The sequence below is a fragment of the Cucumis sativus genome, chromosome 1, assembly GCF_000004075.3.
Source record: "Cucumis sativus cultivar 9930 chromosome 1, Cucumber_9930_V3, whole genome shotgun sequence".
NCBI classification, from domain to species: domain Eukaryota; kingdom Viridiplantae; phylum Streptophyta; class Magnoliopsida; order Cucurbitales; family Cucurbitaceae; genus Cucumis; species Cucumis sativus.
Genome location: NC_026655.2, coordinates 24359881 through 24380579, shown reverse-complemented (window position 1 = coordinate 24380579; position 20699 = coordinate 24359881). Strand labels below are relative to the sequence as shown.

Below are 20699 nucleotides of genomic sequence, written 5' to 3'. Positions count from 1 at the left end.
AGATTCTTCAACAGAGAGCCCATCCACTATAATGGAGACACGTTTTTGTTTTAATTTGCTTTTTTGGGTTTATAATTTTGTGATATTGGAGCCCCACCCAATCCCCAATATTATTTTCTGGTCCCTTTTGTGAAAATGATATATATGTTTTGCTATTGCTATTATCCCTAACAAAGTGTTTGTGTTTGCAAAGTTATGTTCAAACAATTGCTTTACTTTGTTCATCACTTGGGTTTCTTCCCAATTATTGCACTCTCTTGGTTGGTTCTTGTGATAAGAAAGTGAGTTGGATATTAAAACTCGTACATGTTTCTTTGTCGCTTCGATATTTTAGTATGGTCTCATTTTTCAAGTTACTCGTATGGTGTTGAGTCGATCGTACTACGATGTTTAAGTTAGTATCCTAATTTTTGGGCATGAATTATGCTCATTTTTAGATTTCTGTAACTCGATCAACATTCCATGATAAATTTATTTTATTGATAGATTTTTAAAATTTTGCTATATTTATAACTTTTTAAAAATGTTTTCATATCTAATAATATTTTGAATTAAAACATATTAATTTTAATTTTGAATCATTAAAAAGCTTGATTTACTAATTGCACTTGAAAATACAACTAAAGATTATATGGATGGTTAAGTTTAGGATTTGAGTAAAAGAAAGAAGAAAAAGTAATAAAAGAAAAAGAAGATTATGCCGACCTGTTTGGCTACGCGTTTTTCATGGTAGCGTATAGGATTATTTTATTCCAATCCCGAATTAGGTTTTCCTAAACCCCATTTTCTCGAATTCTCCAATTTCCGGAAAATGAAAAAGCAAAATAAATAAAGAAAAATAAAGAAGTCTTACAATTCAAAACCATAGAAAGTTCCAGAAACCCTAGTAAAATCCCTTCTCTATATAACCCTTCGGTTCCCCAATTAGATCTTAATTCGTTCTTTCAAGTCTCCGTTTTCTTTTCATTTCCCCCATTTCTCTCTGCCTTGATCGGCTCTTGTTGTTCTCACTTCTTCTACAATGGCGGATACTGAAACGTTTGCATTCCAGGCCGAGATTAATCAGCTCCTCAGTCTCATTATCAACACCTTTTACAGCAACAAGGAGATTTTCCTTCGTGAACTTATCAGCAATTCCTCTGACGTAACTATCCTTTCCTTTTCTTTGGTTGATTTTTTAATTGTCGTTCGATTTAGTATGGACTTCGAATCGTATTCTGGATTACCCTGGTTTCATTTCGATTCTACTTTTAGATACGCTCAATTAATTTTTTGGGGGACGTACTTTAGATTTAGATTTTGTATGCATCGTGATATTTTACCATTTTTAGAATCTTTTTAAGTAGCTACAGAATTGTTATTTGAAGTCTTATTGGGTAGTCGGATGATGGTAAAGTTTAGGATTATGGAGAGATGATTTTCTGAATATGATAGTGTTGTAACTTTCGATGAGGAATTTATTTCAGGCTTTAGACAAGATTCGATTTGAGAGTCTGACTGACAAGAGCAAGCTCGATGCTCAGCCTGAGCTTTTTATTCACATCATTCCTGATAAGGCAAATGGCACATTGTCGATCATTGACAGTGGTATTGGAATGACCAAGGCTGGTGAGTTGTTTACTTCGCATCAACTTGTGTGCTTGGCTGTTTTTTTTTATAATTTTTTTTATGTGCTATAACTCATTGGGTGAGAATGTGTATTGTATCAGATTTGGTGAACAATCTTGGTACCATTGCAAGATCTGGGACCAAGGAGTTCATGGAAGCTCTTGCAGCTGGTGCTGATGTGAGCATGATTGGACAGTTTGGAGTCGGTTTCTACTCGGCCTACCTTGTGGCTGAGAAGGTTATCGTTACCACCAAACACAATGATGATGAGCAGTATGTATGGGAGTCCCAAGCTGGGGGTTCGTTCACAGTCACCAGGGACACATCTGGTGAGAATCTTGGCCGAGGTACAAAGATTACCCTGTACCTAAAGGAAGATCAGCTTGAATACCTTGAGGAGCGCCGTCTTAAGGACTTGATCAAGAAGCATTCCGAGTTTATTAGCTACCCCATCTCTCTCTGGGTTGAGAAGACCATTGAGAAGGAAATCTCTGATGACGAAGATGAGGAAGAGAAGAAGGACGAGGAAGGAAAGGTTGAGGAAGTTGATGAGGAGAAAGAGAAAGAAGAAAAAAAGAAGAAAAAGATCAAGGAAGTTTCCCACGAGTGGTCTTTGGTGAACAAGCAGAAGCCTATCTGGATGAGAAAGCCAGAAGAGATTACAAAGGAAGAGTACGCTGCTTTCTACAAGAGCCTTACCAATGACTGGGAAGAGCACTTGGCCGTAAAGCACTTCTCTGTCGAAGGTCAATTGGAATTCAAGGCCATCCTCTTTGTTCCCAAGAGGGCTCCTTTTGATCTGTTTGACACAAAGAAGAAGCCAAACAACATCAAGTTGTACGTTCGCCGTGTCTTCATCATGGACAATTGTGAGGAATTGATTCCTGAATACCTTGGCTTTGTTAAGGGTATTGTGGATTCTGAGGATCTCCCCTTGAATATTTCTAGAGAAATGTTGCAGCAGAACAAGATCTTGAAGGTCATCCGAAAGAACTTGGTCAAGAAGTGCCTTGAGCTCTTCTTTGAGATTGCCGAGAACAAGGAAGACTACAACAAGTTCTACGAGGCCTTCTCCAAGAACTTGAAGCTTGGTATCCACGAGGATTCCCAGAACAGGCCTAAGATTGCTGAACTTCTTCGCTTCCACTCTACCAAGAGTGGCGACGAGTTGACAAGCTTGAAGGATTACGTGACCAGAATGAAGGAAGGTCAGAACGATATCTTTTACATCACTGGTGAAAGCAAGAAAGCGGTAGAAAACTCCCCTTTCCTTGAGAAGCTCAAGAAGAAGGGTTACGAAGTTCTGTTCATGGTTGATGCAATTGATGAGTACGCGGTTGGTCAATTGAAGGAATTTGAAGGTAAGAAGCTTGTATCAGCAACCAAGGAAGGTTTGAAACTTGATGAGAGTGAAGATGAGAAAAAGAAGAAAGAAGCTTTGGTGGAGAAGTTCGATGGGCTATGCAAGGTGATCAAGGATGTTTTGGGCGACAAAGTCGAGAAGGTTATTGTTTCAGACCGTGTTGTGGATTCTCCGTGCTGTTTGGTAACTGGAGAATATGGATGGACAGCCAACATGGAAAGAATCATGAAGGCTCAAGCATTGAAGGACAACAGCATGGCTGGTTACATGTCTAGCAAGAAGACCATGGAAATCAACCCGGAGAACCCCATCATGGAAGAGCTAAGGAAGAGAGCCGATGCCGACAAGAATGACAAATCTGTTAAGGATCTTGTTCTTCTTCTTTTTGAGACTTCCCTTCTAACATCCGGATTCAGCCTTGACGAGCCAAACACCTTTGGAAACAGAATTCACAGGATGTTGAAGCTTGGATTGAGCATCGATGAGGAAGCTGGAGAGGGAGATTCTGAAATGCCGCCTCTTGAGGATGCTGATGCTGATGCAGAGGGTAGCAAGATGGAGGAAGTCGATTAATTTTGAACATAAAAGCGTTGAATCCGGTATCATCTTTTTCAAGGGTTCGTTATGTTATGGTTTTCATTACAACATATATTTTGTCCTGTCATTTAGCGGTTAGTGTATGGCTTATTAAGTACTTCTTTTTTTTATATCTGATTAGTTGCGCCCCACTGTTCGTTTTACTCAAACATTTTGTGGTAACTTCACTAATGGTATATTTTACTCCAAATGTCTCAGTATCTTTCACATCTTCCTCAAACTTATTGCTGCTTTACTTTTTGGCTTCAAATTGGTTTGGGGTTGAGAACTTTGAATTTCTGTGGCAGTGGGGTGTTAGTGTGTTAGGCTTACTTACAATTGAAAAGATCTATTGATAGTTTAATCGAGTACATATTTAAGTTCTAAGTTTAGTAGTGCAAGTTAACTGACTATAAATTCTTGGAAGGGTAGAAAGCGTTGAAGTTGGTTATCATTTGATTGTGCTTTATTAGTTGTCATTTTTCCTGCTCTCCTAAGAAACTTTTTTGCTTGAATCTTGCCACGGGTATTAATCTACGATTACGGGTATTAATTACACGAAACTTTTGTTGAACTAGTTATCAATTGATTTTTAATAGTTTTCAAGGAATCACCATTAATATATATTTTTTGTTCTTTCACTTTGAGTACCTTTACTATAAATTCTCAATACCCAGTCCTTTGTTTTGGTTTTTGAAGTTAGATTTGAGTCGATTTTTACCGGAATTCATTCATGATCCAGGCATTAACTCTTATAAAAAGGGAGGTGGTATCATCGAGGAACTTCGGTAGTGGTGTAATATATCTCTCTTACTACTTTGGAAGTTTTGTTTTCAAATTAAATCCAAATCCATAAATACATTCGTTCATGAAACTTCGTTATGGAGAAAGTTTGATGCACTCATTGGTCATATGGTTTAAAACAGTAACAAAACCTCTTACTAGTTTGAGCATTCGTTCAATTCTCGTTATTAAAAATACAAAGCAATGTAAATTGTTACAAAAATATGATATTCTAATTAAATTGAAACAATTAGCATCGAATCAAAAGAAAAAAACAACTTATTGTTATTGTTTGGCATCATCAAACTCAATACATGTATGCTTTCTATGAAAGCCGGAAAACGTATTATCGGATTTTAAACTAAAAGAAGAGAAGCAATTGTTAATGTAGGGTCCCAAGGAAAAGCAAGTGTTCATTTTTCTTCTAAATGAAAAAACTTGAAGGTTGTACCCAAGAAGAACATTCGATTTTATTGAAAAACAAATTTAATAAAAAAGCCAGAATGAAATCCTCACTATAGAATATTCGTTTGCCATCTTCTTACGGTATTCTTTTACTGTATAAAGAAAGATGAAGTAAAAATGAATAAATGGAAACATAACATGTTGAGTAAAGTGAGAATAATGGAGAACACACCCCAAATGTGTGAAATATCATAATGAAATTAAATGAAAAAACACAAACCCTAAACCCAACTTAAGAAGAGAATGTGGGGAATGCTACACAAACAAACCCTAAACTCTTAGAATGCCACCCAAACGAAGGGGAGAAATAAGGAAAAAAGTTAGGTAAGATGGTGAGGTGATATATATTGATACCACATTATAAAAAAAAATATATTATTTTTTTGTTCATTGTACGTGGAAAAGTTAAGAATTATATGAGATCTTCAAAATAAATAAATAACAAACTAATGTGCTAAATAATGAATGAGCTGAATGTGTATTAAGGTAACACTATATTTTCTTTTTTCTATATTGTTAAGCGAAAGCAAATTTGATCTCAATAAATTAAGAGCATATAGATACTAAAAAAAGATCCAAGGTTTGAGCCTTCTTCCTCTTATAACCACAACTTATCTTTGCTTTTTAATTTATCTTCAGTTTTTAAATAATAAAAACTTGTTGAGAAGAATATATCTAATAATTGACGGAGAGTGTTTAGAAAAACACAATTATAGTACTTTTTTTTTCTTATTTTAAAAAATGTACAGTGACACTCTTACTCTTTTATAAGAAAACATTTGTATGATAATCTCGATTTTAAAAGTTCTTTTTTCCTTAATATTATCCTTCAACGAGAAAAATAACTGATTTTTTGTACAAGTGCTTGTTGGCCACTATTGTAATAAATAGTGAAATTAGGTTATTTTGAAATATGATCTTTACTAATAGGCTAAGGAAAAAAAAACCCTAAAAAGGAATAGAATTTGAATTCCACTTTGTGACTACAAAATGATGATTGGGCTGGAATTTGCTGGCGGACTTTGATAATTGGGCTGTGCTGTTTGGTGATCGAGTTTGGGCTGGAGTTGCTGATCTTACGAAGGCCCCCAAGATACTGATTTCACGAAGTTGCTGGTCGGATTCTGAAGGTTTACACAAGCGGCGGGAGATCTCGGTTTCTGACAACAACCGGAGTGTTGCAGCGGAACTTGGCACGGGCGACTATTGATCTCTAAGCAGGGGCGGTGGGGCAGGAGGTAGACGGCGGCAGAGTTGTAAACAGAGGTAAAAGATACAATTATTTTAGGGATGTGATGTTACCATATTAGTATAATTCAGTTGATGAATAGGTTGTACGTTTCAACAGTCATTTACAAGCAAATTGTATACAAATGATAGCTAATTGACACAAATTGACAGGTTGACAGATTTGAAGGAAGCATATATTTCATAAATTAAGCTAACAACGTTTACAAGGATTCTCCTCAAATAACTCTGCGGCATCATGTTCAAAAAGTGAGCTTTCTCCCATATCTATATTGCTCGTTATTCAGCTATAATGTCATGTTTTCTTTGATGATTGAGGAAAATGATTAATAGGTTTTGTTTTTTGGGGGGTTAAAATATGAGGACATGGTTTGATTTCTTCACTTGTTAACGTCTTTATTTGTTAGTGGTTTCTGGATTTTGCTCCAATAGTGTCTTCTTTCTCGTTTTTATGATGGCGGGTTTGTTTTTGGGGCTCCGTCTGTTTGATTCTCCATATTGGAAAAATGAATTGTTCTACTTCTATTTCTCGTTTGTTTCTTGGGGCTGCTATGGAACCATTGTGGCTGAATTTGAACATTTTAGGAATTAATACACATTTGATTTTTGAATTGAAATGATCGTATGTTAATCTAATAAGAGTAAGGACTAGGAGGATGCTTACTTGTGAGTTCAGTGAGTGTCTTCACCATATCTTCTATACAAATCCTTAATTTTGTTCCTTTTTTTCATTGTGTTGCTGTCTTATTACTAGGTTTTCTACTGAGGATGTGTCTGCTCAGAACCAAGTCAAGGCATCGGTGCAACGGAAAATTCGGCAAAGTATAGCGGAAGAAGTAAGTATTGATCTAGCTTTTTGAATCTCATAATCATTTTAAGAGATAGAAACTGATATCTTTTTTCTTGTCTTTTTATTCCAGTATCCAGGACTAGAGCCAGTTTTGGATGATTTGCTTCCTAAAAAAGCTCCTCTGATTGTAACTAAGTGGTCAGAAATTCTGTTTGCTTCTATCCTTGCAAAAAACGATTGATATTAGATTTTATTTGTTTCTCGATCATATGGGGCTTATGTTGATTTTTTTACTACTCTTATAGTCAAAACCATCTCAATCTGGTTGTTGTGAACAATGTGCCACTCTTTTTCAATATCCGGGATGGGCCGTACATGCCTACACTAAGGTTGCTTCATCAATGTAATGTTTTCTTTTTCTAGAAACTAGAAACTACACTGGATCATCTTTTTTCTAATCCATTAGAATATTCTTTATGACCCTGTTAACTTCAGTTGTGATACTTATCTTTGAATGTTCCGAATTTTAATTTGACTATAATATGGAAGGAGACTAAGGTGCAAGTTTGCCATGATTTCTGGAATGGTGAAAGATGACCAATTTACTTGATCAATATCTATTATATTTCTATAGTTTTGAAGCCTTTCCAACCCCTGCAGCTCATCTGCGAACTTTTAAGTCTTTTCTGCACTATTGTACAAAATTCTATGTATCCTTGTTTTAGCATAGCTCCATAGCTCATAGCAGTTATTGTTTTCTTAAATAGTCATAATTAAAGCCTATTCAAACTATGCTCCAAGAACTAAGAGGTAAGGAATTGTTGGACTTGGAGGGTCTCTCTACCTGCCCTTTATAAGATATAATTTTGAATAAAAAACTGGTGCTACCAACAACCTTAAATTCACTTTCTCCATGTTGGTGAAACCTTAAACAAGATCGCTTTGGGGAAGTGCCAATTCACTAGTGGTTATCAACAATCTTTGAAGGTTCCATGGTTAACTAATGGTTGTACTGATAATGCCATTTTGAAGGTTATGGAACATAATTTTTACGCTAATATAATTTTGAAGACCTAAAAATTTTGGTCTCGGACAAATATTCTTGAAGAACAAATCTAGATTCACACATTCACTTCAGTTCTTCATCACTAACTGCTTAACCAAATGTTTGGTATTAAAATGCTTTTGCTCAATCACCCTCCTCCTCAAAGGTTGTCCAAGCCAACCAAAAAACTCCGTTCTAGCTATTGCCTTAATTAACAAGCCTTTTTGTTGTACTTCATCACTATATTCTTTCTGGAACCTCAGTTCCAGATTATGACTTGTATTGCCTATTTGGTTTGCAGATCCCAACATTATGAAAAAATTACAAGTAGACAGAGGTGCAATAAAGTTTGTCCTTGCTGGTGCTAACATAATGTGTCCTGGTCTTACATCCCCTGGGGGTGTGTTGGATGATGAAGTAGAAGCGGAAACACCCGTGGTAAACTTTTGTTCACTCTTGTGTACTTAGTTTGTGATTTTTGTGTGATTATCACACTTGTTAGTAGGTTTTAAGGTTTTGTTTTGTGAATTCTTTCTTATATAAAATCAAACATTTTCAGGCAATAATGGCGGAAGGGAAGCAACATGCTCTTGCTATTGGCTTCACAAAGATGTCAGCGAAGGAAATGTGAGTATAATTGCCATTTAATTTTGATCCCATCCCATTTGATGATGAATTTGTTTAGTTTATAATAATTAAGCTTTAATATTTAATACGTTTGCTTGCTTTGTTTAGTTTTTTATTTATTTTTTAAAGCCTTTTGGAAACCAGTCTTATTGTCATTATTTCCAGTGAGGCTGTTATAAAAGCTTATAGATAGAAAGATAATTAACCAAGCTTTAATATTTGATATCAAACACCAGGGAAGTTTTTTTTTTTAATAAATAAAATATGATGTATGAAAAACCACTTTCATTGAGAAGAAGTGGTAGAATACAAGGGTAACAAAAAACCAACCCACAAAAAGGAGAGAACCCTCTATAAAAAGGAACTCCAACAATACAAAATAACAACTCTAGAATAGTTACAAAAAAGCCTTTGAATTTGAAACCCAAAGAGAAGCAAGATACCACACCACTTGCAAAATAGCACACCCTCTGCAAGTCAAAGAGATCGACACTTGCGGGTTGAGAAGGGTCTCCTGCAGCAATGCTCCCACATCTTTGTGACCCTTCTCACCAAGGAAGTGTTGAGAGCATTGAGGTTGAAACCTTACCTTTTGGATTTTTTTTTCTAAAAAAGAAATTGAGGGAAATATGAAATTTATTATTATTATTTACAAGAAATGAGATGGCTATAAAAAACCAAAAGAAGAAAAAACAGTGGAAGAGAAAACCGGCTCCCAAAAGAGCTACTTACACTAAGGCTTTGAATGTAAGAGAATTAAAGAAAGTGTTAATTACAAAATGTATTATTGAAGCCATGACACCACCAAGAGCCATATAGTTTATTTGTCTTGAAGTAATCTTCAAAGTCCTTCTGTTCCGTTCAAGCCACAACACCCCAAATAAGAGGTCTAGAACCAAAATTCCAAAACAATCCTGGCCTTCCGTTCAGTCCTCAACGTGAAGACGCACACAAATTTTGGTATCAAACAGACCATATAGCTTGAACCAGCATTGTTGAGCAAATTTGCAGTGCACAAAAATATGATGCACAGATTTAGCACTGCCTTAACAGGGTGGCAAATGGAGGGAACGATCACATCTTATATTTATAGTTATTTTGAAACTTGTTTCTCTGAATATAAAATGTATTGGTCACTTAACTTTTTACTCGTGTGTAATTTTACAGAAGGGCAACAAACAAAGGGATTGGAGTGGACAACATGCATTACCTTAACGATGGTCTTTGGAAGGTATGCTATAGTTCCCTCCCACGTTTCTTCACGCTCCCCATTGTAGACGTTGAATATCAAAGTTTTATCTTATTTTGATTGCAGATGGAACGACTTGATTGAGGATGATATTTAAAAGAAACAACATTAGGGGGACAGGTGTGGGGGGACACAACTTAGACCCTAAACTTAGAGAACAAACTTTGTTTAATTATCTATACTTCGTGAGCTTCTCTGTTTTGTTGTTTGGACAGACATGAACAGAAGAAGGGTAACAAGTCTCAAGAGCCTGTTTGTACTCCATATTTTTATACTTTTTGAGGAATCAATTTCTCAATTGTACTTAAAATCTTTTTGCCCTTTGGCGTGAATCTTCTATCCATGCACTTCTTCAATAGTTAAACGTTGTCTAAGCTCCAACCATCTCCGCATCTCTCTTATCTCATGTTGCACCCAATTAATTTTCTACTATATTATTAGTTCTCGATTGCTGTTTTTTTATAAAGAGAAACAAGTATCTTTTATTAAATAAAAATGAGACCAAAGCTAGAATTATACAATGAGCCATAGAACCTATAGAAGCGTTTATAACTTCAAATGAATGTCGACAAATACAAGTGAAGTTCATGGAAGAGAAGTAATATTGAAAATTGTTTTTAGATGTACTCTGTTTTTAGATGTATTCCCAAGGGGTGTGCGTGGGTGGCTGAAAGTTTTTTTTTAACTCAGAAAATATGAATTGGTTGAGTTTGGGTGGTTGAAAGTTTTTCTTTTTTTAACTTGAAAATATGAATCGGTTGAGTTTGCAATATAAATGAATTGAATGATTATAGGCAATCCAATGTTTTGATTTGATAATCGTTTGTTTCTAGTAATATTTACATATCATATAACAATATAACTCAACGATTTAAACTTTTATTAAATGAACACAAATGTACACAACTTAACGATTTAAACTTTTATTAAATGAACACAAATTTACACGGCAGATAAAACTACCTAGGAAGAACAGTGTCACAACCCAAGGTAGCATTTTAGCTTCACGATGCAAAACACAAGCATAGCATTGAGATGAGAAAATATTCTTTTCTTTCTAATTTTGAAATATTGACAGTGAGATAACACTACATATTTTTATTTTCTTAAAAATATAAATGAAGAAAATGATAATAGGGATCAAATTTCACTAAATTCTAATTATAAATGATAGGAGCCAAAATACAAATTTCTTTAATTTTCCATTTAACTTTTTTTTCTTATGGCTAAGATACGATATCACAATTTTGTTAACAATTTAAAAGTGGGCCGGCCCGATCCAACTCACAAAAATGGGAAAGAGCGATCCAACACTATAAAAAGGGTTTTGAAAACCCTGATTCTTACTCCCCTCTTTCTTCTACACCGGCGGCGCCTGCTGATACTCGGAGAGCATTTGTAATGGTACCTTCATCATACTCTCTTCTCTCTGCAGCTTTGCTGGGATATGTGTTTTGTTTTTGTATCTGACTTCTTCCGGTGATTAGGGGATCGATCTCGTAGCAGGAGGTAAGAGTAAGAAGACCAAGAGGGTTGCACCTAAATCTGATGATATCTACCTAAAGTTACTCGTCAAGGTACTTGTTAACCGAGATTTCTCCTTCATTTTTTGCTTTGTTTGAAATTAAATGTGCTTGATTGTTCATGGGGTTTGTTCGAATGTTTTTAAGATGTTCTGTGAGTCTCCCATTGAAAACCAATTTTGAGATATCTATTGGTTGCATTATAGCATTTCTGGAGCTTACACCTTTTTGTTTTATTCTCTCTGCGTTGCGATTGTAAAATTTGTTTTAAGTTGCTTGCAGTTTATAAATGTCAATTTTTTGTTAATTTTTTTTCTCTAACTAATTGGTTTTGATGGCTGGTCTTTCTGCTTTGATGATGTTTAATAATCCCAGCTCGATGAGACCTTTTGTAGGTCGGGGAATAATCTTTACCCATTAAATATCTGAGCCTTAAGTCCAGTTTTAAAGTCATTTTTTATTGTTTCTCACTGCTGGTGTAAATGATTGATTTTACAATGAAGTACCCAATTGTTAGTCCGCTCGTTAACTGCATTTTCTCTTCTGGTCTTTCTGCTTTGATGATATTTGTATAATCCCAGCTCTATGAGACCTTTTGTAGGTCGGGGAATAGTCTATACCCATAAAATATCTGAGCCTAAAGTCTAGTTTTTGAGTCTGTTTGGAATTGTTTTCCACTTCTCTCTACGTTGTGCTTGCCAAATTCGTTTTAACTTTGTAGCAGCTTATAAATGCCTAATTTTTGTTTCTTTTTCTCTAACTAATTGGTTTTGTGGCCTTTCTTTCTGCTTTGAGGATGTTTGATAATCCCAGCTCGATGAGACCTTTTGTAGGTCAGGGAATAGTCTTTACCCATTAAATATCTGAGCGTAAAGTCCAATTTCAGATTTTTTTTTGGATTGTTTTCCACTTCTCTCTGCATTGCGCCTTTCAAATCTGTTTTAAGCCGGTAGCAGTTTATAAATACCTATTTTTTTTTTTCTTTTTCACTAACTAATTTGTTTTGATGGCTGGTCTTTCTGCTTTGATGATGTATGATAATCCCAGCTCGATGAGACCTTTCGTAGGTCAGGGAATAGTCTTTACCCATTAAAGTATCTGAGCCTAAAGTCCAGTTTTAGATTTTTGTTTGGATGGTTTTCCACTTCTCTCTGCATTTCTCTTGTCAAATCTGTTTTAAACCGGTAGTAGTTCGTAAATGCCTAATTTTGTTTCTTTTTTGTTAACTAATTGGTTTTGATGGCTGGTCTTTCTGCTTTGATGATGTTTGATAATCCCAGCTCGATGAGACCTTTTGTAGGTCGGGGAATAGACTTTACCCATCAAGTATCTGAGCCTAAAGTCCAGCTTTAGAGTCTTTTTTGGATTTTTTTTCACTTTTCTCTGTGTTTTGCCTGTTAAACCTTTTTAAATTGCTAACAGTTTACATTTGCGTTTTTCCCCCCTCTAACTAATTGGTTTTGATGGCTGGTCTTTCTGCTATGATAATATTTGATAACGTGGAATTATTGTAAATGACAAAACTATTGAAAATATTTATAAAATTTACCTGATTTATTGTTGTTAGACACTGATCAAAGTTTGTTAGAAGTTTGTCTATCATTGATATATTATGAAAATTTTTGCTATATTTTGTAGATAGTTCGGTTCATTATGTTATATTTGAAAATGCCCTTTGATAATTGCAGCTAGATGAGACCTTTTGTAAGTCGGGAATTGTCTTCACACTTAAAATTTCTGACCCTAAGTAAACTGCTGTGCTATCTACATTATTTCCCCTTTTTGAGTAGGGAATATAGTTTTACCTCAACAAGCATAAGCCATAGAAGGCTTTTTTTTAGTCTTCGATCACATCGAACAGAAAAAGGTTCCCAGTGATGATTGACTTGACCATGCTAATGCTGATCAATTTGTGATTATTCTTTTCTATAATTTTTCTGAGGGAACTGGCTCTAAGGTTTTAAGTTTTCGTGCTCATTGGCATGTCTTGCTCCTGAGTGTGGTTCTATTTTCAGAGAGGAGAATGATTGATTTACTCATGTATTTTTTTTTGTTTTTGCATTTTTTGAAAGTATAAATACTTGCATGAAGATTAATATATTTCTCCCCTCTGATATGAACTATTCATATGGATATGTAATTTGTCTTCAAAAACTTAAATCTTACACTTTTTAGTTTTCAGATCCAGGAGTCTTCTAATTTTTTTCATTTGTGTGCAATACGGTTATAAACTTTGTGTGTATGTAGGTTATTCTACTCATGCTGTGAATAGAAGCTTTATTTCACGTCCAATTTTTTTCAATTACACGCTGTTTCACCTGGCTTGCATTCACTAATTCAATGATTTCATGTATTTCTTACCAGCTTTACCGCTTCCTTGTCCGTCGAACTGGAAGCAATTTCAATGCTGTGATTCTCAAGCGCTTGTTTATGAGCAAGGTTAACAAGCCTCCACTTTCCCTTTCTCGGCTTATCCAGTTCACAAAAGGAAAGGTTGGTAAAATCATGTAGTATTCTAATTTTGTTTTCTTTTTTTTTTGTATGGTTGTGTATATATGAGATATCTGGAATCTTAAACATTCGTGTGTTGTGTAATAGGAAAGTAAGATTGCTGTCGTTGTTGGGACTATTACCGATGATATTCGAGTCTATGAAGTTCCAGCATTGAAAGTTGCAGCTCTGAGGTTCACTGAGACAGCAAGGGCAAGGATTGAAAAGGCTGGTGGGGAATGTTTGACATTTGACCAGCTTGCTTTGAGGGCTCCTCTGGGTCAGAACACGGTATGTATATCTTCATTTCTTTTCTGAATTTACTGGATGAATCTTTCATGGTGAAGTCATTACTTGGTTCATTTCCATTTTTAACCTGCTGCTTCACATTGGTCAAGATTGAACTCATTAAAGAGTTTCAACAATGATTTAGTAGTTATTTTAGGGGTTTGAATCATCACTCGGCTTCATTTGCAGGTTCTTCTTAGAGGTCCTAAGAATTCCCGAGAGGCAGTGAAGCATTTCGGTCCAGCACCTGGTGTACCACACAGCCATTCCAAGCCATATGTGAGGTCGAAGGGAAGGAAGTTTGAGAGGGCTAGAGGAAAGAGAAACAGCAGGGGATATAGGGTTTGATTTGATCTTTTACTTTTTTCCGATCCTAATTCGATGCAAGTGTGTTATTTTGAAATTCAATATCCAAATTTTGCTAGATTTTAGTTGCATGTCAGTTATTCCATTTCTTACGGTTTTTGGCATAATATTGTTGATTATGAATTTGATTAAATGTTATTCAGCAGGACTTCATAGAGTTTCTTTCCTAGATTTTTGTGATTACCATTTTCTGTTCTATTCATTTGAGTATCTAAAAAATGAAACAAGTAGGTTGTAAAATTGTCCTAAACTAGAGTAGTGCTTTGCTCGATGTTCTATCTATATGTAGAGGTCTTGTTCACTATTAAATGCTAATACTTATTTATTTGTCTCTTTTGAGCTTTATTATAAAGTCTCGTCTCAGTTCAACCTTTTATTATAATTTAAAGATGCGGAAGGATGAATGTAAAAATCTTTGGTGGTATGAACTTTAAATTTTGATGTCTTTAGAAAAAGATACTCATGATTTCGTATTAAAAATGAAAATGGCGAGAGAAATGTTGATATCACATATTCCATGACATGTGAAAGTGTATCCAAGAAAATGGTCCTACAAAGGCTCTTGCTAAAGTACATACAACAATTATTGTGAATCGTATTGTATGGTTGTTAACAATGCACGTAATCGTAGTCTCATAGTTTCATACAATGCACGTAATCGTAGTCTCATAGTTTCATACAATGCACAGTCTCATAATTACTGACGTATATGTTTTGTGATTAAAGAAACGAAGATAGAGCTACATATTTTGCGATGGAAGTTCATTGATTATTGCTGAAACGATAACTTCAAATATTTTTCAATCTTCTGTGTCTCAATTTTTTATTTCATAGTAGTTGGTGTTCGTGGATTAGATAGTTAGATCCAACTGCATTGTTAGTTGTAAATTTCTACTAAAATAATTGTTATTAAAAGATGAATTCAATCCTAAAATATGTAGATTTTGTTAGCTTGAATTATTTGGTTATTCATTTAAAATTTAATTTTGTTCTAAAAATGTAGTAAAACGCTAATGAGTAAAAGTTTGATTTTATTTTTTCATATTAACCAATGAATTTCAATCTATGTAGGGGAGGTTATGTTTTCACAACTATTACACAAATTATCATCCAAAAAATAATAAAATTAAATAACACAGAAATAAATACACCTATACGATCGAAAGAAAACGAATATATATACCTTTTAAAAATCAAAATTAAGAATTATAGGTTTTGATTGAATCAAATTAACATTTCATTTATTTGAAAGGTCCAACCCAAATGAGCCAATAACCAAACCAAACAGTCCGAGTTGGTTGGATCGCTTGGTTTTTTAAGTTATTGGAAATTTTTAACACATTGAAAAAGTATCTCCCATGGAGAACAACCACTTGGATTTTCAAACATACTAATCACTTGAAAGAAGCATCAAACAACGTAAAACTGAAAAAGAAAAAGACAGCCATGTATTTTGGAAAAGTAAAGACTTTTCTATGATCCTTGTTGAATCAGTCTAGAATTTTTTGATGAAGTCATAGATGTGAGTGTTAATCTCTTCAGGCTTCTCTTGGTTTAGGAAGTGGCCAACTCCATCCATTACCACAACGTCTTGCAGAAATGGCACATCTTTCTTGAAACCGCCACCATTGACATACTCCTTAACTCCTGGTGTTGTATAGACCATGTCAACATCTCCAACTATGAACTTCACTGGCACTTTCACTTGAACCCCTGTCCATGGTGCTGTTAACTCCCAGTTTCTACACCAAAATCCAAATACAAATCAGTCTTTTACTTCCAAAACGAGTATAGGTTATGTTATACATACATACAGTCCGTATCCTTAGCATTCCGTGACAATTAGGTCCCTATACTTTTAGATGTTTCTATCATTTATTAGACCAGTCTTGCCAACGAGGTCCTAGATGAATTGTAGAAAAATAAAAAGCAAGAAGAATGCAGATAAATTTCATGACGTGACATCTTGTTTTATGGATAGAAGTTAAAGACCTGAATGCCAATTTGAAGAATAGTAGAGTTACCCAGAGTGAGCTTTGATGTAAAGGTAAAAGACAATAATGAAAATTTTAAAATAATGAAGATGTATGGACAAAAAATGCAATGTTTAGACATAAGAGCTGGCTCTTGGTTTTAAAAATCAGCAAGTTTGTAGTTTGTTTTGTGACTTACAAGTCCATTGATCTGTAATAGTTCAATGGTCCAGTGAATCCCTTCTGCTCATATTTGGAGGCAAAGTAAGAAAGATCTTCTTCTGAAAGCCAAGAGGGCAAGGGAGATGGGGGTCCGGCCCTGGCTCGGAAGGCTTGTTTTTTGGGATAAATGGGAGGCCCTTGTCTTCTTGTTGTTAATATGCCTCTTAGTACGTCTTTGGCACCCACTTGAGCCATCTCTTCTTCAATCTCTCCTGGATTCTAAAAGGGAGAAAAAAGAAAAACAAATCTTATGTTTGATTACTCTCTTTCAAAGAAAAAAGCACAAAAAGGGAAACAATCTCCTAAGTAGAGGCTATTTTAATCCCAGAAAACCAGTACATAAATCACTGTTCAATATTTCTTAAGGACCTTGTATTCAAGATTTCAAGTTTATAGTTACAATAAAGAAGTGCTTTTAGCCTCGTACTTGGGCTATAAGTGCTTTCTCATAAATGCACTTTGGTGTGGTGTTCTGTTGACTTTTCAGAGTAGCTAATTAAATACTTCAACTATAATTACTTCAAAAAGTTAGGTTCCAAGTAATTCGTACACATTTCGAAACCACTTTCCGTTCTTCAACCAAACAGTATGAAAAGGTTGGAAAAGCAAATTTGTACTGGTTGAAACCATTTGATCCTGTTTCCAAGAGTCATCCCAAACTCATGCCAACATCAGTTTCAAACATAGATTAAGATGGTCAAGAGAAAATATTCCATGCTAATTAGTTCGGTAACATAGCCATGAATTTCAAGGTATGAGATCTTGTAACTCTCACCCGAGAATCAATTCAATTACGTTATTCAACTCACTGTTCATCTGTTTTAATTTATTTTCACCATTCAACTATTTGACAACTAGGAAAAAAACTCAAAAACTAATTATTACCATGGGAAAAGCACTCTCGAAGCCTAAGATTTTCATTTCAACATTCAAAAAAAGAAAAAAAGAAAAAAAAAAAACAAAGAACCCAACCTGGAATCTGCAGATGTAGTAATCATCTCCAAAAACCATCCTCATGGTCTCAACAGGCTTCCTGTTCGGATGCCTAGGCCTAAACGGCACACTTAGACACACAAACGCCTTAACCATCTCAGCTCGGAATAAACACAAAGACCATGCAATCAAAGCGCCCCAATCATGCGCCACAACGAAAACTTCCTTAACCCCAAAACTCTCAACAAGAGCAACAAGATCCCCAACAATATGCATAATAGAATAGCTAGAAATGGAATCAGGGGCATCAGAATCGCCATACCCACGAAGGTCCGGCGCCACAGCGTGGTACCCAAGAGAGCTCAAGGCCAAAATCTGATGGCGCCATGTATACCAAAGCTCTGGGAAACCATGGATGAAAAGAACAATTGGGCCTTCGCCCTTCTCAGCTATGTGCATGTTTATGCCATTAACGCTCACAGTTCTGTGGCTGATAGTATCCATGGCGATGGGTTAATTTTAGTTTCTCTCCGTATTACTATCAGTTGCAGAGAAATGGGGTATGGTTTAAAATGGAGCGGCAAACGAAATTGAATGAAGGGGAGGTGGTTGAACACAGGAATTTGGCCGAGGAGATGAAAAGCACTAAATGGGTATTCAGCAATAAATGGGTTTCTTGAAGTTCTCATCTTTCTGCTTAATCTTTTTATGATTGCTGACAAACGAAGTCTTTCTTTTGGGGATTTGATTTGTGTTTTTAACTTTTTCGTCTTTTTATGGAAAACTAACCTTTCAAGAAAAAAAGTATAACTTTAGTAACCTTTTGCTTCACACCTTTCTACAAATTCATATGGAAATTTTGGAATATCATTTTGTTTTATTTTATATTTTCATTTTTAATATTGCTTTATTTCTTTTTATTTAAAGAGTAAAAATAATATTTTATATTTTTATTAAATGACAAAACTATTGGTTTGAAAATGCACATGAACTTTTAAATTAAACATTTCAAAAATACCTTAATGGTTCAAAACTACTATTCTATTGAACTTTTAAAGTTTAAAAAAAATGTATTCTCTTAAATAAAAAAGTTTAGAAACTCTAATTATTAGGTATGTCAACTTTTGAAATTGGTTAAGAAGGATGGATGGATTTTGATTTTACACTATAAAGAGCTAATTATATGTTATATTCAAATTTGTAATATAATGAAAATGTTGATTTATAGACACATTCTAAACATGCAAAACCAATATCCTAAAACTACATTTGTCAACATAATGAAAATGGGGCTTTGCTGGAATTTAGTTGGATATTGACTTGAAAGGCTGCTTGGACAACTTGGAATGATCAGATTAACATTCAAGTGGTTGAGTTTGGTTCCATGTGGATTTTCGATTTTATTTGATAGGTGGAAAACAATTGCCTATGAAGGAGTTTGTTGTTTCTCAAAATGATATCTACGTCCATGTGAATGTTGCTTGCTTGTCATCCTAATACTTAAAAGAGACGGATTTTGTAAGGTTTCGTAACATTACACTTCTTTTATGTTCTTAAACTACGATACGATACAAATTCTTCAAAAGAGCTTTGAGAGGTTTTAGGTTCAACCCCAACTTGACTTCCATTTTGAGTTTTGAGGTGATTGGAACTTCACAATTTTCCACTTAATGTTTGCCTTTTGCTAAAAAAATAAATAGACACATGAAAACCAAGAAAAGTTTAATATGAATAAGACTTATTTAGAAAATTTGTTAAGAAAAGGGCCTAAAAATGGAACAGAAAAACAAGGCCAACAACAATTCCTAAAGGCTTCAACTTCACCAAGAAATTACCCCCAAAAACAGCGGTCAACCATTGGCCTCCTCAGGCCATCCGCTCCTCTCTCTACAACCAAACAAATCCACAACACATTTAAAAACACCCCATCATTCTCCACCTTTCTCAATTCATCTTCAACAACAAGAGAATTCCGACTACCATTTTGAAGCAAAGAGGTTATACAATGAAGTCTATTGCCATTGCCGTAGCCTTTTTAGTTGTTTCACTTTGCCAGTTCCAAATACTTGCTCAAACTCCACAAACGCCAACCACCTCTGGAGGCAATGATCTTATCTCCAAAACCTGCAGTAGCACATCTTACAGTGAAATGTGTAAAACAATCTTACAATCATCTCCCAACAGCAAAGGAGCAGATTTATATGGCCTAGCACAAATTGTAATGAACGTTGCAGCAGATAATGTTAGCAGCATATATGAAAACATAAACCAATTACAAAATGGCACATCAGTAGACAGTTTCTTGGATTCGTGTTTGACAGATTGTTTGGAGAGCTTTCAGGACGCTATTGATCAAATTGAAGATTCAGTAACAGCACTGGAATTCAAAGCCTATAATGATGTTAAGACATGGATTTCAGCTGCCATGAGTGATGTAGCTACATGTGATTCGGGGTTCAAAGAAAAACAAGGCTATCAATCTCCAATTGCCCAAATGACCTCAGTTTTTGACCAGATTTGCAGCATTATCTTGTCCATTAATCAACTCTTAAGCCAAGGGAATACTAACTAATGGAAACAGCCAAGGTGTCTGATCGTTTCATTTGGCATTAAAGTAAAAACCTTATTTATTATTGAAGTTTCATACAATATATGGTTATGTAAAAATCATTTCACATAGTGAAAATCAAATTATTACCACCGGATCTTGAGATTCATAACAATTCAAGAACACAACATATGTTGAATACAATATGTAAAACAGGAGAGCATCAGAACGTAACCATATACATAGTAAATCCCATTAATTGGATGGTTTCTATGAACAGTCATCCCATGAATGAAATGAACTAAGAAATTCACATCAGCAAAGGAATTCAGGTCCCTTGAAAAACAATGGTTTTCTCTTGTAAAATTCAATTCACAAAAAGGAAACATCGAAACAAATTAGAAGCAGGGAATCGTGGGAAATTAACCATTACAAGAAACAAATTTCCAAATGGAAATAGTGCAAGTATAAACCAATCAGCAAAACAATGGAATAAGGAATTAAAAAAGATGAAAAAATAATATGGGGTGGATTGAAATTGATATAATCCAGTTACATTGGAGCACATCTCCGTGGAAAAGAGAAAGAGAAGGCTCAAGCAG

At 35.0% G+C, this 20699-nt stretch overlaps 5 protein-coding genes and 6 non-coding genes across 11 annotated transcripts; 10 read left to right on the top strand and 1 right to left on the bottom strand.

Moving 5' to 3' along the window:
* The first annotated feature begins 835 nt into the window (after window positions 1-835).
* On the top strand, window positions 836-3911 carry LOC101207890 (heat shock cognate protein 80). The gene is made up of 3 exons (XM_011661549.2): window positions 836-1144; window positions 1467-1608; window positions 1710-3911. Exons 1-3 carry the CDS (start codon window positions 1022-1024, stop codon window positions 3542-3544), a joined length of 2100 nt encoding a protein of 699 aa, XP_011659851.1. The 5' UTR covers window positions 836-1021; the 3' UTR covers window positions 3545-3911.
* A 1931-nt stretch (window positions 3912-5842) lies between these two features.
* Window positions 5843-10135, top strand: LOC101207642 (malignant T-cell-amplified sequence 1 homolog). Its single transcript, XM_011661544.2, has 9 exons — window positions 5843-6061; window positions 6197-6292; window positions 6798-6879; window positions 6964-7031; window positions 7139-7236; window positions 8180-8316; window positions 8438-8505; window positions 9673-9736; window positions 9821-10135. Exons 2-9 carry the CDS (start codon window positions 6282-6284, stop codon window positions 9836-9838), a joined length of 546 nt encoding a protein of 181 aa, XP_011659846.1. The 5' UTR covers window positions 5843-6061; window positions 6197-6281; the 3' UTR covers window positions 9839-10135.
* An 891-nt stretch (window positions 10136-11026) lies between these two features.
* Window positions 11027-14592, top strand: LOC105436293 (60S ribosomal protein L18-2). Its single transcript, XM_011661537.2, has 5 exons — window positions 11027-11158; window positions 11242-11331; window positions 13642-13770; window positions 13876-14058; window positions 14245-14592. Exons 1-5 carry the CDS (start codon window positions 11156-11158, stop codon window positions 14401-14403), a joined length of 564 nt encoding a protein of 187 aa, XP_011659839.1. The 5' UTR covers window positions 11027-11155; the 3' UTR covers window positions 14404-14592.
* Window positions 11620-11715, top strand: LOC116401864. The gene has a single exon (XR_004214267.1). It is a non-coding gene; the product is annotated as a small nucleolar RNA snoR69Y (small nucleolar RNA).
* LOC116401861 lies at window positions 11828-11920 on the top strand. Its single transcript, XR_004214264.1, has one exon. It is a non-coding gene; the product is annotated as a small nucleolar RNA snoR69Y (small nucleolar RNA).
* On the top strand, window positions 12058-12153 carry LOC116401865. Its single transcript, XR_004214268.1, has one exon. It is a non-coding gene; the product is annotated as a small nucleolar RNA snoR69Y (small nucleolar RNA).
* LOC116401863 lies at window positions 12295-12387 on the top strand. Its single transcript, XR_004214266.1, has one exon. It is a non-coding gene; the product is annotated as a small nucleolar RNA snoR69Y (small nucleolar RNA).
* LOC116401862 lies at window positions 12528-12619 on the top strand. Its single transcript, XR_004214265.1, has one exon. It is a non-coding gene; the product is annotated as a small nucleolar RNA snoR69Y (small nucleolar RNA).
* On the top strand, window positions 13145-13225 carry LOC116401867. The gene has a single exon (XR_004214270.1). It is a non-coding gene; the product is annotated as a small nucleolar RNA snoR53Y (small nucleolar RNA).
* A 1042-nt stretch (window positions 14593-15634) lies between the features above and the next one.
* On the bottom strand, window positions 15635-18237 carry LOC101203211 (epoxide hydrolase A). Its single transcript, XM_011661533.2, has 3 exons — window positions 17589-18237; window positions 16594-16835; window positions 15635-16163 (listed from the first exon to the last, which is right to left on the bottom strand). Exons 1-3 carry the CDS (start codon window positions 18051-18053, stop codon window positions 15917-15919), a joined length of 954 nt encoding a protein of 317 aa, XP_011659835.1. The 5' UTR covers window positions 18054-18237; the 3' UTR covers window positions 15635-15916.
* A 513-nt stretch (window positions 18238-18750) lies between these two features.
* LOC105436291 (putative invertase inhibitor) lies at window positions 18751-20280 on the top strand. The gene has a single exon (XM_011661526.2). It carries the CDS (start codon window positions 19555-19557, stop codon window positions 20119-20121), a length of 567 nt encoding a protein of 188 aa, XP_011659828.1. The 5' UTR covers window positions 18751-19554; the 3' UTR covers window positions 20122-20280.
* Window positions 20281-20699: the final 419 nt, after the last annotated feature.